The sequence below is a fragment of the Sus scrofa genome, chromosome 17, assembly GCF_054392235.1.
Source record: "Sus scrofa isolate SSC_HxYL_T2T_F1_AM1 chromosome 17, Sscrofa_HxYL_maternal_Yorkshire_Landrace_v2.0, whole genome shotgun sequence".
Classification (NCBI taxonomy): domain Eukaryota; kingdom Metazoa; phylum Chordata; class Mammalia; order Artiodactyla; family Suidae; genus Sus; species Sus scrofa.
Genome location: NC_139399.1, coordinates 54,901,204 through 54,918,592, shown reverse-complemented (window position 1 = coordinate 54,918,592; position 17,389 = coordinate 54,901,204). Strand labels below are relative to the sequence as shown.

At 48.5% G+C, this 17,389-nt stretch overlaps 1 protein-coding gene across 1 annotated transcript in view; it reads left to right on the top strand.

Annotated features, from left to right (window-relative positions):
• The window catches only part of RIMS4 (regulating synaptic membrane exocytosis 4), a 68,128-nt gene that overhangs the window by 29,621 nt on the left and 21,118 nt on the right, over positions 1–17,389 (top strand). Inside the window, exon 2 of the mRNA XM_021077796.2 lies at positions 14,828–14,966. Within this exon, the coding sequence (XP_020933455.1) occupies positions 14,828–14,966 (139 nt within the window). The remainder of the gene's footprint in view (positions 1–14,827; positions 14,967–17,389) is intronic.

Here is a 17,389-nt window from a genome sequence, read left to right as displayed (position 1 = left end):
CCTTCCAATGATGGCTGAGATGCTGCTTCCCCAGCAAGTTTTCCCATGCCAGAATCTTCCCAGGCCCTCAGTAGACTGGGAACTGGAGTAGAGGGAAGGCCATTCCCCTGGCCACCCTGCTGCGTGTAGGGCCTCCCCTCCCCCATCTGTATTTACTGTGTCCTCATTTACTCTTTGTCCTCAGTTACATTTTGCTTCTGAATTTTGGCCTTCTCCCTGTGTGTTTTTTGGCTTGTCAAGAAAGCTTTCAGTTATAGTCTTCCAAAAGGTAGCACTTCTGCCCGCAATAAACTCTTTAATTATGATTTTATTTGCAGTCAAGTCTAATGCAGCATTGAAATAGTTCTCCTTACAGCCCAGATCCTGCCTCTCCTTCCAGTGTTGTATTAATACTCTTCTTCTCAGCTCTCAAAATACTGTGTATATCTCTGCCCTTGAATTATATGCACCTTGAATTATATGCACCTTGTGTTAACATTGCCCGCCTTACGTGACTGTCTCCTGGTAGACTTGGAGCTCCAGCATAGGCCCCGGTACTGAATAGCCACGTAGAGTTTTTTGAATGAATGGCCTCCTCTCCTCTTTGTTTCATCTCCTCCCCCCATTCACTAACTGTAAGTTCCTTAAGGACAAGGGCTATGTCTTATTAGAATCCCCAAGGCCAAGAAAAGTATGGAATAGGAAAGGAGCTCAATAAATATATACTTCACTGGGTAAGTGAGAGTAACATTTCTTTCTGGGAGCAGAACCCATTAGAGTCACAGAGCACATTACCCAGTTGGTTCTCTCAAAATCTTCATTCTCCTTGTCTGGTGTTCTCGAATCCTTATCATGCGCTCTGCCTTCTTGGCTCCCACCTGTTGCATCTGCATCTTCATGATTTCTCTCTCTTCCCTCTTCAAATCCCCTTGGAGAAAGCTTTGTGGCACTCACCCTACCCCCACCCCCACCCCCTACCATAAAAAGTGGTCTAAAGGGCAAATTACATTCTGGTCTGCACTGAGCCAGAATTATGCTCCCATTTAACAACTTTGCCATCTTGGGCAGGTGCACTAACCTCCCTTTCTCTTCTGAAAATGGAGATAATAGTCCTTGTGAGGCTTGGATGAAGTGATGTATGCCAAGCACCTATCAAAGGCTTTAGTTGGGAGTTCCCATTGTGGCGCAGTGGTTAATGAATCCGACTAGGAACCATGAGGTTGTGGGTTCAATCCCTGCCATTGCTCAGTGGGTTAACGATCCGGCGTTGCCGTGAGCTGTGGTGTAGATTGCAGACGTGGCTTGGATCCCGCGTTGCTGTGGCTCTGGCATAGGCTGGCAACCACAGCTCTGATTCAACCCCTAGCCTGGGAACTTCTATATGCCACGGCAGCGGCCCAAGAAATGGCAAAAAAGACCAAAAAAAAAAAAAAAAAAAAAAAAGGCTTTAGTTGAGCCCAGTAAGTGGGGGTTCCTGTCTTTACATGGAAGGGTGGAATTGGAGCCATCAGCAAGCCCATGGGAAGGAATTGTGCTTTAAAAACAAACAGGAGGAGTTCCTGTCATGGCTCAGTGGCAACAAACCAACAATGCCAGGTTTGATCCCTGGCCTTGCTCAGTGGGTTAAGGATCTGGCGTTGCTGTGGTATAGGTCACAGATGCTGCTTGGCTCCCACAGCATTGATGCAGCTGTGGTGTAGGCAGCTGCAGCTCCATTTGGACCCCTAGCCTAGAAGCTTCCACATGCCGTGGGTGTGGCCCTAAAAAGCAAAAAATAATTAGCACATTTTTATAGATTCCGTATCCAAAAAAATAACGTAATCAAAGTTTTACATCAGCTGCACAAATCTGGTAAAATTTGACCACCAGATAATGAGGGTAAAGAATTGCAATCTGTTGAGTAAACTAAAAATTAATAAATCCAGAATAAATATTTTAAAAAGGTTGGGGGGGTGGCGCTAGGGCTGCTTTGTTCTGAGACCTCCCCTTCCTGTGAGCTGCTGCCTCTGCCTCAGGCAAACCCAGACTGCAGGCCCTGGTCAGCACCATGGACAGTCCCCAGTGCACTAGCCCTGGCTAATTACAAGTCACAGCTTTGTTTTATTTTATATCCCACCAAGAGAGATAAAAACCTGTCAGAATTTAACTCTGATATACTCTCTGTTGTCATTCACATCTTAATTTCAGAGATGTTGAAAAATGTGTGTCTTAGAAACAATGAAATGATGACAGTTTTGTGAGAGATGGTATCGGTGAGGCATTGACCCCTGAGTCTTGAAGAGGTTGATTATAATTGCTTTTTGAATGCCTCCTGTGTTTCAGGCCCTCTTCACTCCTCCCTCTCCTGTCCTGGGTACATCTGCCCTCTATACATTCACTTAACAAATACTGTGTTTGGAGAAATATAAATATAAGCCAGATAGACAGTTAATCAACCGTTTTCTCACTGCCCTTCCCAAAATATTCTAGTCCTGAGCCTCATTTCTTTACATTGCTTCCTGCTTAAGGATAATCTAGTGTGTTAAGCTTTCCAGTCCACATCATGCTTAACCCATTTAAAGAGCATGTCAAATGCATATTCTGTAACCCAGTCATTTCCTTCCTAAGTAAATGCCCGGAAGAAATGTACACAGATGGTCATTAAAAGACACATTACAAGAATGTCTCTGGCAGAGCTATTTGTAATATCCCCAAACGGGAAGCTACCCAAATGCTCATCAGCAACAGAAAGAATAAAAATAATTTTGTTATATTGACACAATGTAAGACAAGAAAGCCACGAGAATGAATGAACTGCAATGAAACAATCAATGTGGGTGAATCTCACACACATTTTTTTTTTTTTTTTGAGTAGTGGCTTGATGTGAGATCACAGTTCCTAGAACAGGGATTGAACCCGGGCTGCACTGGTGAAAGCTCTGAGTCCTAACCCATAGACCACCAGAGAACTCCCCATCACAAACATAATACTGAGCCAAAGAAGTCAGACACTGAAGAATATATTCTAAATGATTCTATGTATATAAAAGTATAAAATAAGCAAAACTAATTTATGCCGTTAGAAGCCAGGATAGTGCTAGTCTTAGAGGGGAAGTAACTGCTACTCATAAGGGGCTTCTGGGGACATTGCCCTGTTTCTTTCTTTCTTTCTTTTTCTTTTTTTGGGGCTTTTTTATGGCCACACCAGCAGTATATGGAGCTTCCCAGTTGGAGCTGTAGCTGCTGGCCACAGCCACAGCAACGTGGGATCTGAGCAGCATCTGAGACCTACACCAGAGCTCATGGCAATGACGGATACTTAACAGCAAGGTCAGGGATTGAACCTGCATCCTCATGGATCCTGGTTGGGTTTGTTACCACTGAACCACAACAGGAACTCCACATTGCTCTGTTCCTTGACCTGGGGGCTGGTTCTGTAAACGAGTGCACTTTGTGATACTCATCAAGCTCTCTGCTTGGAGTTGTACACTGTGTATTTGTACACTTTTGTATATTATACCTAAACAAACAGCAGTTTGTGGAAACGCCTTTCTCCAGAGGAGAAGAGAATTCTGAGAATTTCCTCTGCGGGATGATGGTTAAGACATTTGGGGGTAGCCAGTCACATGGAATATTGAAATCATGTGGACTTTTCAGTACAGTGGAATGTAGAGCACCCTGGAGAAGGGGGAAAAAAACAAGGCTGGAGTGTGGCTTGAGACCAGGTCAGAAAGGCGATGTATGTTAGAGCCGCTGGAATTGATCCTGCCAGCCCTGGGGTACCATTGGAGGTTTTACATCAAAGAGAGGACATCCTCACGACTGAGTTTTAGAAAGTTTGTGCAGGCCCCCGAGAGGAGAACGGGCACTTCTCAGCTGGGGACAGGGACACCAGTGAGAGTAGAGGCGGATCACCTGACCTAGTGGTGAGTTACCTGGGGATTTCCTAAACCTACAGATTCGCGGTCCCCGCCCTAGACCACTGAACCAGAACCCCCAGGACCAGGACAGAGGACCAGGGAGTCTGTGTTTTGACTGATTTCTTGACATATTCGAAACTGTGGGGAGCCCCTGAGTTAACTGACTCTAGTGGTGATCCAGGCAGGGGTAGGTGAGGGTGTGAGCTGTGACCTTGGCGATGCACAGCAGACTCGAATTTGTGTCCCCAGAAGGAGGCATGGAGACAGTGTACTTAGTTAATTAACAAATACTTATATGTCATGTTCTAAGTAGTTCTTACTCTGTGCCAGGCCCTCATCTAAGTACTTTGAAAATAAAAACCAAACATAAACTCATTTAATCCTCATAAACATCCCATGATCTTTTCCTTTTCCTTTTTTTTTTTTTTTTTTGAAGAGGAGGAAACAGACACAGAGAGGTTAAGTAACTTGCTTAAGGTCACACTGCTAATAAAGTGACTGGGCCCAGCTTTATAACCTAGGCCATCAGGCTTCGTCATCTGTCCTTTTAGCCACTAGGCTTTGCTGCCTCTTGAAGATGCTCCAGCAATGGTGGTGGATATGGATGTTCACTGTGAAAAAGGAGCTGAGGGGCTGGCGGTCAGGAGGCCCGAATCCCAGTGCCCACAGGGTCTTTTTCTCCTGTCCCTCTCTGCGCCTCCATTGAGGGGCGTGGGTCTGGGTGAACCCTAGGTTCCCTTCAAATAAAATTTTCTCTGATTTTAAGGGAAGGCAGCTCTGGAGAGAGGAGGAGGAAAGGGTTCTCACTTGGGGTTTGCGCTTCCTTGGCCAGCCTTTGGAGACACAGCCAGAGGCAGCATTAGGGCTGTACGTCAGCTCAGCCCTTGATTTTCAGCTGCATTTTAAGACCTGGGCAGGGGAGACATGTGAGGCGCGAAGTCACTGGGAATAGCTAGGCCAGCTGGAGGCTGGCCATGAAGGGAGAGGAGGCAGCAGCCTCCAGGGTATTTATCTCGGAGGGGCGAGACGGGCAGTGGCTGTGGGGAAGGAAAGCCATGCGCCCCGGGGGATCACCCTGATTTGAAATAACCTGCTGACCCAGAGCTCTTGTGTCTGGAGGGCTTCACAGGCTATGATGTGGACCCGGACAGGCCTCTTCCCAGAGACGAGATTACACCCTGGTCAGTGATGTGGTCAGGGATTGGACATCCTGGGGACTTGCAGTGAGACATGTAACCTCTCTCAGCTTTGGGGTTCTCGTCTGGAAAACAAAGCTGTAAAGACCCATCTTGGATACAGTGCCAAGGTGGAGAATGGTGGTATTCTTTCCTTCCTGCCACCACATTCCCGAGATCTCTAGTGGTTAAGAGTGTAAGATCTGTTTTCACAAAGATTTGGGTTTAAAATGAGCTCTCTTGTCTGGTGTAACCTTGGGCAAGTTGCTGAACTGCTCTAAGCCTTGTTCCTTTTTGTAAAATTAGGACAATGGTACTTGACTCTCAGAGTTATTATGGCTAAATTTTATGTAAGCATAAATACATATATAAATATTGAAACAAGTATATATTTACATATTTAATTTACAATTTGCATGTTATAATTTATGTATTAATATATGATGTGTATGTGTATATATATACATATATAAAATAGTGTCTGGTACAGGGTGAATGCTAAAAATCATGGCATCTAATAATTTGTCATCATAATCATTTTATTATCCTATTCTTTTATGAACACTTGCTTTTGGAAGAAGGTACCTTAAACACATTTGTATTCAGTTGTGGACAAACGAATGAGACTGACTGACTTCTTTGCTGGAGAATTTGCACTTGAGGACATGCACTACAAATAAAAGCAATTCAGTTAAACACACTGTCAGCGGGAGGATGGCTGTGCTGATTGCTGTCCGTGGTGCTGAAGGGAAATGAAGGCAGGATGAGCTTACATAACAGACATAGCCATTGCCTGGGTTGACCAGGGACTGAGTTTCAAGGTGCAGTGGAAGAGACACCCCAACAGAGGTGAAGGTAAAGTGCCCCTAGATCTCAAGGAGTCTGATCAGAGAAAGGTTTGTGGAAGAGATGGCATTTGAGTTCTGTGGTAGCGTATAGTGAGTTTATTCAGTAGTTCATAAAAAACAGTTATTGGAGGAGTTCCCTGGTGGCTCCATGGGTTAAAGATCCAGTGTTGCCACTGCTGTGGCGTGGATTCAGTTCCTGGCTTGGGAACTTCTGCATGCTCTGGGTGTGGCCAAAAAACAAAAAAACAAAAACATCTGGTTATTGGAGTCAGAAAGACATGGACTTGAATTCCAGCTCTGCCACTCGTAGCTGTGTGTGTCCTTGGAAAAGTTACTTAGCTTTATTTACCCTATAAAATGAGGTAGTAGCTATCTCACTCACAACTTAAATGAGAACATACCTACGTAAAACACTTGGCATAGCACCTGGCACAGTGGTAGTGATAATCTTGATAATAACCACCTTTGCTGAGTGCTTATTGTCTGCCACAGCCCACCTAGGCTGTCCTGAGGATTAAATGTTATTGTATTATTACATTACCTTATTGTATTTAATCCTCACAACAGCCCTGAGAGATCGGTGAGTTCCTGATAAACTGTTATTTAAAGCTTAATTCTGGAGGATGGTTAGAATTTTGACAGGGAAGGTTAGGGAGGCAGGAAAGTAGAGAAAATGGGGATGAGGATGTTATTAAGGAGGTACAGGGAGCAAAGAGGTGCCTGGTTGGGCTGTGGTGTGGAGACTGAGAAGGAAAGCAGGAGCGGATGGGGAGGGACTCAGATCATGGAGAGTCGTGAATGCCTGGGTGTGAAGGCTGTACCTCGTTTGACAGGCAAGGGAGCCATTGTAAGGCTTTAAATAGGATCATGGCAAGAGTCAAGTTGTGATTTATTTATAAACTTGTATTTTACCTTCATTTTCATTCTAGAATTAATACATTTAACTATAAAACATTCAAAAGACCTGGCAGCATATGAAAGAGAAATAAAATCTCTGTGATGGGCTGACTGGAGTGTACATTCATTCAACAACTTTGGAAGATCGTTTGGCAGCATGTGTGCTAAAGCTGAACAGATGCCTGTGACATGCCCTAGAACCCCGCAATTCCACCCTTAGGTATATTTCCAAGAGACACAGGTGAAATATTTACCAAAGGCCATGCACTGAAGTCATCATAGCAGCATTATTTCTAAGAGCCCCAAACTGGGAAAAAAAAAAAAATGGCCAAACTAGAAAAAAAAATGAAATGCCCATCAGGGGTACAGTGGATAAATAGATTGTGGTACAGTATATTCACCGAGTGGAAAGCTAGCAGTGATAGTAAGCAGTCTACAGCGACATTGACCAATATGGTTGGATCTCATAAGTCAACGTAACATAGAGCAGAAGAAGCTCCCCCACCCCCGCCAATAAAAAAAGGCCATGCTCTGTATTTAAAGTTGAAAAACAGGCAAAACTAACATCTGATGCTTGAGGTCAAGATAGTGGCTTCTCTTGCGGAGTGAGATAGAGCCCGGAAGACTGAGCCCAAGTGGGCTTTGGGGATCCTGGTAGTGCTTTGTTTCTTCATTTGGTGGCTGTGTTACATGGGTGTGTTTCCCTTGTGAAGATTCATCGAGCTCTGTACTCAAGGTTTGTGCAGTTTGCTGTATATATCTTAGACTGAAAAGTTATAAAAAAGAATCATCCGCACACCGCCTCTAGCAGTCTTTTTCCCTACAGTTATTCTCCATTAATGGTTTGGTTCATATCCTCCCAGATTTTTCTGTGCCTCTGCATAAACAGAAAGATAAAGCTACACTATCTATAGCTTTGCAAAAATGGTTTTACATACTGTCCTGCAACATGCTTTTTTAACTTCACCGACTGTTGAGGCAATCTTTCTATGTCACTGTAGATGTAGGTCCAGATGATTCTTTTTAACACTTGCACAGTATTGTGCGTGTGTGTGTGTGTGTGTGTGTGTGTGTGTGGAGTTGTGTCATTTAGTAAACCCGTTCCCTGTTGACAGACAGTTAATTCCAGCACTTCATTGGTGAAGATGATACTATGGGAAACCTCTTCATGTCTGTCTTTGTGTACTTTTTCTGACTCTTTGTGAATTTATGAATTACTAGGAAGGGATCTTGGTATGAAGTGTTATTTTAGGATAGTTCATCTGTTAATGACTTGTTGGGTGGGTGGGTTGGAAGCAGGAGGCTGTTAAAATAGTTTCGATTTGGGATGATTATGGTGTTTGGGTGTGAAAATAGGCAGAAAAGGAGAGAGATAAGAGATATTAAGGGCTAAGACTTTATATGACCTGGCATCTAATGAGGGGCTGGGGAAAGTCAGGTTGTTAGGGGTTCTGAGCCTGGGTGGGTGGGGAAATTGGGAACCTCAGAAGGAATTGATTGGGGGGAATGGGACCTGGGATGGGTTTAGTTTTGGCCAAGCTGCTTCCAAGGATCCTGCTCACATTGGGTGGCGCTGTCCAGAATGCACTTGAAAGTCTTGCTCTCAACAGAGTTAAGGCTGCAGACTGTGGCGTAGGATCCCTTTCCCTAGGGCGGCTTGGTCCTTACGTTGTAGGAGGGGAATGAGATCAGCAAGGGGAAGGATCTAGAGAGAGAGAGAGAGAGAGAACCTGAAGACTGGACGGTGAGGGCCTGACATGTATAGAGATGAGGGCAGTGGTCTGAGAGATGAGAGGGGATCTACCAGAATTCACTGTCACAGAGGCCAAGGGAGGAGTCTGAAGTGACTGTCGTTTGAAGGATGAAGTAGTCAGCAGCCTGTTACTCTCCGTCCCACCAGCCTGCAGTGGGTGCTATCATTACATCTTATACTTGCTCCTTAAAGCACTTAACACACTCGTGATTGATCAGTGTGATCATCTGTTTACTGTCTGCCTCCCCCTCTGAACTGTGAGCTCCATGGAGGCAGGGACACCCCACCCCCGCTCTGCCACCGGCACTCTTGTTTCCTCTTCTGTCCCCAGCATCAGGTGTGAGTTTGGCACACAGCGGCCTTGGTACCCCAGGTTGTTGCTGCCTCTTGGTGAGACTTTGGCTGTCTTCGCACTCTTGCCTGCTGCCTCTCCCTGCCACCCATCTCACACTCAGCAGCAGTTGGGAGAGGAGGGCCTTAGAACCCACAAGGTGCCGCCGCTGGGAGTGGGCAGCCAAAAATAGGTCACCCAAACTCCATTTACTTAAGCATCACAGTGGCCAGCCTTGAGGGCAGGTTCACGGTTGGTACCCAAAGTTTAGAGGACTCAGAGTCCAGGCCTCCAGTGCAGCATGATGACAACCACACTCAACAGAATCTCTTGTTTGCTGTCTTCACCATCCCTTGGGAAGGTGTGCCCTCTTCACGCCTGCACTCACTGTGCAGCTGCTCTTTTTATCGCGGCACTTCTTGGAGGGAATGGTATAGTCATTGTGATGCTGGAACCCACCTGTGTGAAGATTTTTGAACCTAGGCTTCCTTAGGGTGCCAGCTAAGCCAGGTGTCTTAGGTCATTTTTCCCCAAAAGGACCCTGAGATGAGATTTGTGCAAGTGATGCATGAAGGAAGTGCTCCCCAAGAAGGCTGGGGACACAGAAAGCGAGCAGGGCTGTATCCTTGGGCAGAGTCCACAGGGGCGGCTTCAGCCCCTCCTGCAGGCAGGGCTCTTCTTAAACCGAGTTATGCTCCAGGGTTGTCTCACCTGAGGAAAAGGACCCAAGGGTTCATCCTCTTGTTCCATTTAGGCTTTGGGTAAGGGGCTCAGGGGCCACAAATTCCCAGGCACTTCTGCTTCTGCCTTGGTGGGGGAAAAATGGGCTCAGGAGCCTAAAAGAAAGATCTAAAGACAAACTCACAGTTCCCATCTTGGCTCAGCGGAGATGAATCTAACTAGCATCCCCATGAGGATGCAGGTTTGATCCCTGGCCTTGCTCAGCAGGTTAAGGATCTGGTGTTGCCGTGAGCTGTGGCGTAGGTCGCAGATGTGGCTCAGATCTGGCACTGCTGTGGTGCAGGCCGGCAACTACAGCTCCAGTTAGACCCCTAGCCTGGGAACCTCCATGTGCCGCAGGTGCGGCCCTAAAAAGACAATATATAAATAAATAAAAATAATAAATATAAATAAAAATAAAAACAAACTCCTCCAAAGTTGGCAGGCAGTGGCCTTCAGAAGCCAGCGTGGCAGGACCTCACAGTGAGAGGAAAGAAGGTGTGTGGGGGTGTGAGTGGAGCAGCAGCATTGTCCGCTAGAGCAGGTCACCCCAGGATCTATTATTTCTGGGCTCCTGTGGCGCTCAGTTGGAGCAGGGGCTCGGACTCCTCCCCCTCTCCCATCATGTGTGCTGAAGGTGGAGAGCAGCCCTTGGAAGTGCGTGTAACATCTTCCTGAGGGCTCCCTACCAAACAGGAGGGCAGTAGGTGCTTGTTGCGTTAGTGGAAGTGCTGTTCTCTGGGGTTGGGAGCTGAGATAAGGCCCTCGAGCGGAGTCACTGGAGACAGGCGTGTGATCGGAGTGGTGGTGGGGAAGCAAGAGGAGGCCGTGTGTGGTTGGGGACACGAAGGCCAGAGGCTGTTCCCTGAAGGAGTTTGTTGGCTAAAGGGGGTGGGGGAGGAAGTGAAGCCTTGAGCAGGCTTTGCAGGAAGGGTGGAAGGAGCCAGAAGACCAAGAGGTGGTGGATTCAAGGCCCAGAAAGTTCAGATGGTGGGAGGAGGTCCCAGTGAGCGGGGAGGAGGGAGGCTGGAGAGGACAAGGGCCGATTAGCCTGGGCCGGGACAAGGATCACTCCTTCCTCTTCAGAGCAAGGGTGGGTCGAAGGGGTAGGTGGAAAGGTCTGAGGATGGTGAAATTTGGAAGAAAGAAAGAGCAAGTCAGAGATTGACAGATCATTGTAAACCAACTATAACCCCCCCCCAAAAAAAAAATTAAGAAAAGGAAAGAGCAAGACCAAGAGATGCATCTTTTCAGCCAAGTGGGAGAAAAGTCACCTATTAGGATGGATGGGGTTATGGGGTGGAGAGTGGGGACGCATTGGGACAGTCACTTTGGGGACTGTGACTGAGTCATCAGCAAGAGATGACAAAAGGAAGTTTGGATGGATGAGGCGAGAGGGTGGCCCTGTGTGGTGTGGTTGGGTACAGATGTGGTCTCCAGACTCGGGACTTGCAGGATGAGGAAGGTGGCATGTCAGGGTGCTGCCCGACTTGCCTGGGGTCCCACAGCCCCTGGTTGCAGAGCTGGAACTCTGCCTAGGCCATCTGAGCAAAGCCAGGCGCGCCTGCATGGTGAACCAGGGCTGTTCCGAGGCCCACGTGCGGTACTGGCTGTGAAGGGCTTTGGGGTTGTCAAGTGCTGCACAGATGTGAAACACACCTCTCCAAACCTCCCCCCACCCCAGCCCCGTGGGGACTAGGTTGTTTGCCGTCTCTGGTCCTCCCTCTTTGGGGAGAAATGTGTCAGACGCTGCTGGGTGGGGCTCCAGAACAGGGCGCAGTGGGGAGGGGGGTGAGGATCCCAGGCAGGTGTCTGCAGCCTGCCTGCAGGGGACCAGGGTAGGGAGGGGGTTGTCCTTGGACGTGACTCCACTTCTGTGTGTGCGTGGGTGTGCGTGTGTAGGGATGTCTCTCTCTGCCTGTGAGTCTGCATTTCTGAATCTTTCTCTGCCTCTGACACAGAAAAGCAGAAATGTTGGGAAGGGGGTAACTTCAGACACAAATTAGGGAAAGAACAAAGGCGGGCGAAGGGATGAAGGAATGAAGGGAAACCGTCACAGGGCCACGCTTTCCCCCTCGTGTTCAGAAACACCCGAGGTCATGCACGCACGCGAGTACACACACACCACTCTCAGTTTCTCTGTGTGCGTTCTTGAGTGGGCTAGTGTATGCTTCTTACCATTACAAGTCTGTGTGTGCCTGGCACATGCCCAGACACGCGTGCCCATGTAGCCTCAAACACAGAATGACAGACGTGTGGAGACCCGTGGCAACACACAGATATGGAGACTTACACGTACATTCCCATACTGTGTCTTCGCATGTGTGTCCCTGTGTGTGTGTGTGCGTGTGTGTGTGTGTGTGTGCGCGTGTGATTTTCTGAGTATGTGAGCATCTGTGTGTCTGAATTACGCAGCTCCATGTAGGAGAGGAACACGTGGGCCCACACTCTGAGAAACACAGAGTGTCAGTATCTCAGTGCGCATGTGCAGGTCATGTTTTGTTTTTTTCCAAGAAATTCAAATTTATTTTTGACAGGGATAAACAGGAAACAAATACTCAACAACAGAAGATAGTTAAATTATCACGCATCCATAAAAAGGAGGATTTTGCAACCCTTGCAGTGTTTATGAGAAATTTTGATGACTTAGGAAACAACTCATGAAGGGAAAAACCAAGATATAAAATTCTATGGAATGGAAAAACCAGGACGCCACTGTTGAGTTGGTGGAGGGAGGCCAGGAGAAGGCCAGCAGGAGGCATCGCCCTGTTGCCCAGCGCGCAGACCCAGTGCCCCCATTCCTCTTGCTGAGCAGGATGATGGGGTTTGGGTGGCACTGCTGTCCCCCAGTGGGCCAGTCAGCAGGCATAGTGAAGGCCCTGCCGGATGTCAGCCCATCTCAGACTCTGGGGGCGGGGGGAGGTAGGGAAGCTCCCATTAAAGATCTGCCTCCACCTCCAGCGAACCTGCAGTCCCTCCAGGCTGGTGGGAGATGCAAAGCTTGCCCTGCTCACCAGGCTGTGGAGTCTAGAGCCCAGAGGTCCTCCCAGGGTCAGACCCCTCCATCCCCCTGCTTTCTGGCTCCACCCACTGCCAGTCCCTTAACCTCTGTGCCTTCACCTCGTGTCCTCGGTGCTGAAGTGGGGAGAGCACGAGCAGCTGCATCCTGGGTGGCTGAGGATTAAGACCACTCTCAGGGTGGACACCTGTTCATCCAGCGCTTATGAACTGAGCACCTGCAATGGCTGGACTCTGTTCTCAGCCCTGGGGCTTCACAGTGAAGTTCACTGTCCTCACAGAGTTTACCTTCTGCCTGGAGGAAGCTAGGCAGCAAACCCGCAGTGGAGAACAGGTCAGGGGAGGGAAGTGTCAGGAAGAAAGGGTGCCGGGTGGAGGGGGGCCGGGGGCGGGAGGGGCTGGGAGGTGCTCAGGGGGAACTTGGGGAACTTGAGCAAAGATGTGAGCTGCCCACGGAGGAGAGGATGTTCACAGGGAGGGAACAGACAAGCAGGGGCCATCGGCCTCACAATAGCTGGTCATTCTCCCATTTTACAGTCGAGGAAACGGAGGAAAGGGAGGCCAGGAATTTGCCCGAAGTCTCATAGCCAGTGAGAACAAGGCCCAGGATTTAAACCTGGCCATTCTGGTTTTAGAGCCGGTGGTCTAAACTGGTGGTTCTCGGGGGAGTTATCTGTCGTGGCTCAGTGGTAATGAACCCGACTAGTATCCATGAGGATGCGGGTTCCATCCCTGGCCTTGCTCAGTGGGTTAAGGATCTGGTGTTGCCGTGATCTGAGGTATAGGTCGCAGACGTGGCTTGGATCCCATGTGGCTGTGGTGTAGGCTGGCAGCTGCAGCTCTGATTCGACACCTAGCTTGGGAACTTCCATATGCTGCAGGTGTGGCCCTAAAAAGAACACCTCCCTCCTCAAAAAAAATTAAATTAAAAAGATAATTTGGGAGGTCCCGTCGTGGCGCAGTGGAAACGAATCCAACTAGGAACCATGAGGTTGTGGGTTCAATCCTTGGCCTTGCTCGGTGGGTTAAGGATCTGGTGTTGCCATGAGCTGTGGTGTAGGTCGCAAATGTGGCTCAGACCTGGTGTTGCTGTGGCTGTGGTGTAGGCCGGCGGCTGCAGCTCCGATTAGACCCCTAGCCTGGGAGCCTCCATATGCCGCGGGTGCAGACCTAAAAAGACAAAAAAAAAAAAAAAGATAATTTGGTAGTTTTCAATTGGGTGATTTCTGTCCTCCCACCCCAGGCGATATTTGGCAGCATCTGGAGACATGTTTGACTGCCCACAGGTGGACTGGGGGAGGGGAGGGTGCCACTAGCATCTAGTGGGTAGAAGCTGGGATATGGTGAGACCTCCTGCAATGCACAGGACAGTGCCTGACAGCAAAGCAATAACCCATCCAAGTTGCCACTTGTGCCGAGGTGGAGAAACCCAGGTCTCAATCCATGAAAAGCACTTGGCAAATAATATGATACGTAGAAGCTGCTCAATAAATAGTAGCTGATGATGTGGAGAAGATGGCAGGGAAGAAGTCAATTCAAGAAAAATGACATGGGGGATGAGCCTAGAGAATATTATACTTAGCAAGTCAAAGGCCAGTCCTGTATGATGTCACTTAATATATAGAATCTAGAGATAATACAAATGAATCTGTATACAAAACAGAAACAGACTCAACAGACACAGAAAACAAACTTGTGGTTACCCAAGGGGAGAGGGAGGGAGGGACAAATTAGGAATATGGGATTAACAGATACAAACTGCTATATATAAAATAGATAAGCAACAAGGATTTATTGTATAGTGTTGAATTATATTTAGTATCTTGTAACAACCTATAATGGAATATACTCGAAAAAAAAAAAAAACTGAACCACTTTGCTCTATACCTGAAACTATCACAATTATTGTAAATCAACTCTACTTCAATTAAAAAAAAAAAAGTTGATGTAAATGAACCCACCAGTTGAGAGAACTCATGGGATGCTGTTTGTTGGGTGGGTGTAAAGGGCCTGGCTGTCCCCAGGGAGGGAGGGGGCGGGTGAGGCCACTGGTGGGAGGAGGTTGGTGGACCAGGGGCGGGGGCGGGGGATGAAGGCTGAAGCCGGACAGCCACCCGCCGTTGAAACACTAACCAGAGGATTGGTCTCTCTGTCCCCTCCCGCCCTGTGTCTCTCTCCCCATCTCTCTTGGCCCTTCTGCCCAGAAGGGGACAACCGGAGGCTGAAGGGGGCCATCCAGAGGAGCACGGAGACGGGCCTGGCGGTGGAGATGCCCAGCCGGACGCTGCGCCAGGCCAGCCACGAGTCCATCGAGGACAGCATGAACAGCTACGGCTCCGAGGGCAAGTGAGTGTGGGGCCCGAGGTCGTCTCCAGTGTGGGTGGGGCGGGAGCAGCAGAGTCGCCCCAGGCCAGGCGGGCCACGCGCTCAGGGCTCCTGGGTCGTCCTCATCCTCAGGAGGGAGGTGCTGAAGCGAGGATGCTCCGGGGAGAGTGAGGGGAGCACAGGCTCTGGTGCCTGGTGCGGTAAGTCTTGCTTTTCTTTCTTTCTTTTTTTTCTGTTGTCTTTCTACGGCCAAACCATGGCATATGGAGGCTCCCAGGCTAGGGGTTGAATTGGAGCTGTGGCTGCTGGCCTACGCCACAGCCACAGCCACGCCAGATCCTTAACCCACTGAGTGAGGCCAGGGAGGGAACCTGCGTCCTCATGGATGCCAGTCAGATTCGTCTCCCCTGAGCCACGACAGGAACTCCTAGATCTTTCAGTCCTGGTTCCACTGTTCACTGGCTTTGTGATCCTGGGAAAGTCTCCTCACTGTGCCTCAGCTTCCTCATCTGTAAAATGGGGGCAATATTACCAACCTCATAAGGGGCGTTTGAGGATTAGTTGGACTAATGTTTATCAAGCAGGTAGCAAAATCGCTGATGCAGTTTGGTAAGTGAGGAAGGGGGTCGAGAGGGGCTTTGTTGGGATTGTCATTATTTCCTCTTTACTTTCCTAGTCCCTTTAATCGCAGTGAGCTTTTAAAAATAGGTACTACTGTTTGATGGGGAGTTTTACACACATCAAGTCATAAAACATTAGGTCTGACTGGCTCCTTGCCCGTGTTTCTTTCCCTGGCTGTACATCAGCTTCGCCAGGAACTTGTTACAAATACAGATCTTGGGGTCCCGCCTCTGAGCTGCTGAATCAGACTCCCTGAGAGTGGAGCCCAGGAACTCCTTTTTTCTTTTTTTTTCTTTTTATGGCCACACCTGTGGCATATGGAAGTTCCTGGGCTAGGGATTGAATCAGAGCTACAGCTACCAGCCTATGCCACAACCACAGCAACATGGGATCTAGGCCATGTCTGTGACCTGTGCTACATCTTGCAGCAGCACTGGATTCTTAATCCACTGAGCAAGGCTAGGGATCAGACCTGCATCCTCACAGTTACTGTGTCAAGTTCTTAACCCACTGAGCCACAATGGGAACTCCATTTTTATTTTATTTTATATTATTTTTATTTATTTTGGGGCTGCACCCTCGGCATATGGAAGTTCCTAGGCTAGGGGTCAAATCAGAGCTACAGCTGCCAGCCTACGCCACAGCCACAGCAATGCTGGATCCTTAACCCACTGAGTGAAGCCAGGGATCGAACTCGCATCCTCATGGATACCAGTCAGGTTCTTAATCCGCCTGCTGAGCCACAGTGAGAACTCCCAGGAACTCCATTTTTAAAAGGCTCCTTTGGAGAAGACTAATCTAGGCGGAGGCTCTCATCATTGAAGCAGTTATGGACCCTTTGAGAATTTGGGGAAAGCTTTTGGGCCTGCTTTCCCATGAATGCACTGGAACATACACACACTCATTCTTATCCACAGTCACAGAAACACACTTCATGTAACTGTAGGAAGTTCCCAGATTCCCCCTAAAAAAAACTGTGATCCAAAGTGACTTCCTCATTGTACAGATGACCAGGGCACACAGAAAAGTTGGAGGCTTGGCTTGGATCACATGGCATGTTAGGAGGTCTGGAACCCAGGAGTCCTGACTCTCAGCTATGGTTTGTTCTGAGGTACGTATCACTTTCCTGTCTCAGCCAAGGAGGCCTGGGGTTTCAGGATCCTTGCTGAGCACAGGAAGAGACAGGGGCTTGGAAAAGTTAAGTGCTGTGCTGTCCAGCACAGTAGACCCTAGACACGTGAACTGAATTAAGACAAAAGATGAATGAATTGGCGGATGAAAGTTTCTAGGAATTCCCATGGTGGCTCAGTGCTAAGAACCTGACTAGTATCCATGAGGATGTGGGTTCGATCCCTGGCCTTGCTAAGTGGGTTAAGGATCCAGCGTTGCTGTGAGCTGTAGTGTAGGTTGCAGATGTGGCTTGGATCCCACGTTGCTGTGGCTGTGGTGTAGGCCTGCAGCTGCAGCTCCAATTCGACCCCTCGCCCAGAACTTCCATATGCTGAGGGTGTGGCCCTAAAAAGGCAAAAAAAAAAAAAAAAAAAAGAGAGAAAGAGTTGTGCCTCTGTCGCACTAGCCGTATTTCAAGTGTGCAGCAGCCCTACATGTCCAGTGCCAAGGGCATCAGACTGTGCAGTCTCCAATATTGCCATCATTGCAGAGTCCCATTGGCTCTTCATGGCTGAGTGGCTCATCCAGGGGCAGACACCCAGTCAGGTCACCAGGGGGTGGGGCTGGGGCTCAGCCACCGCTTTCTGCTCCCCTCCTGGCTCTGCCTCACAGCTAGGGGCCCTGCCAACTGAAAGCCCTCCCACTCCCAGCCC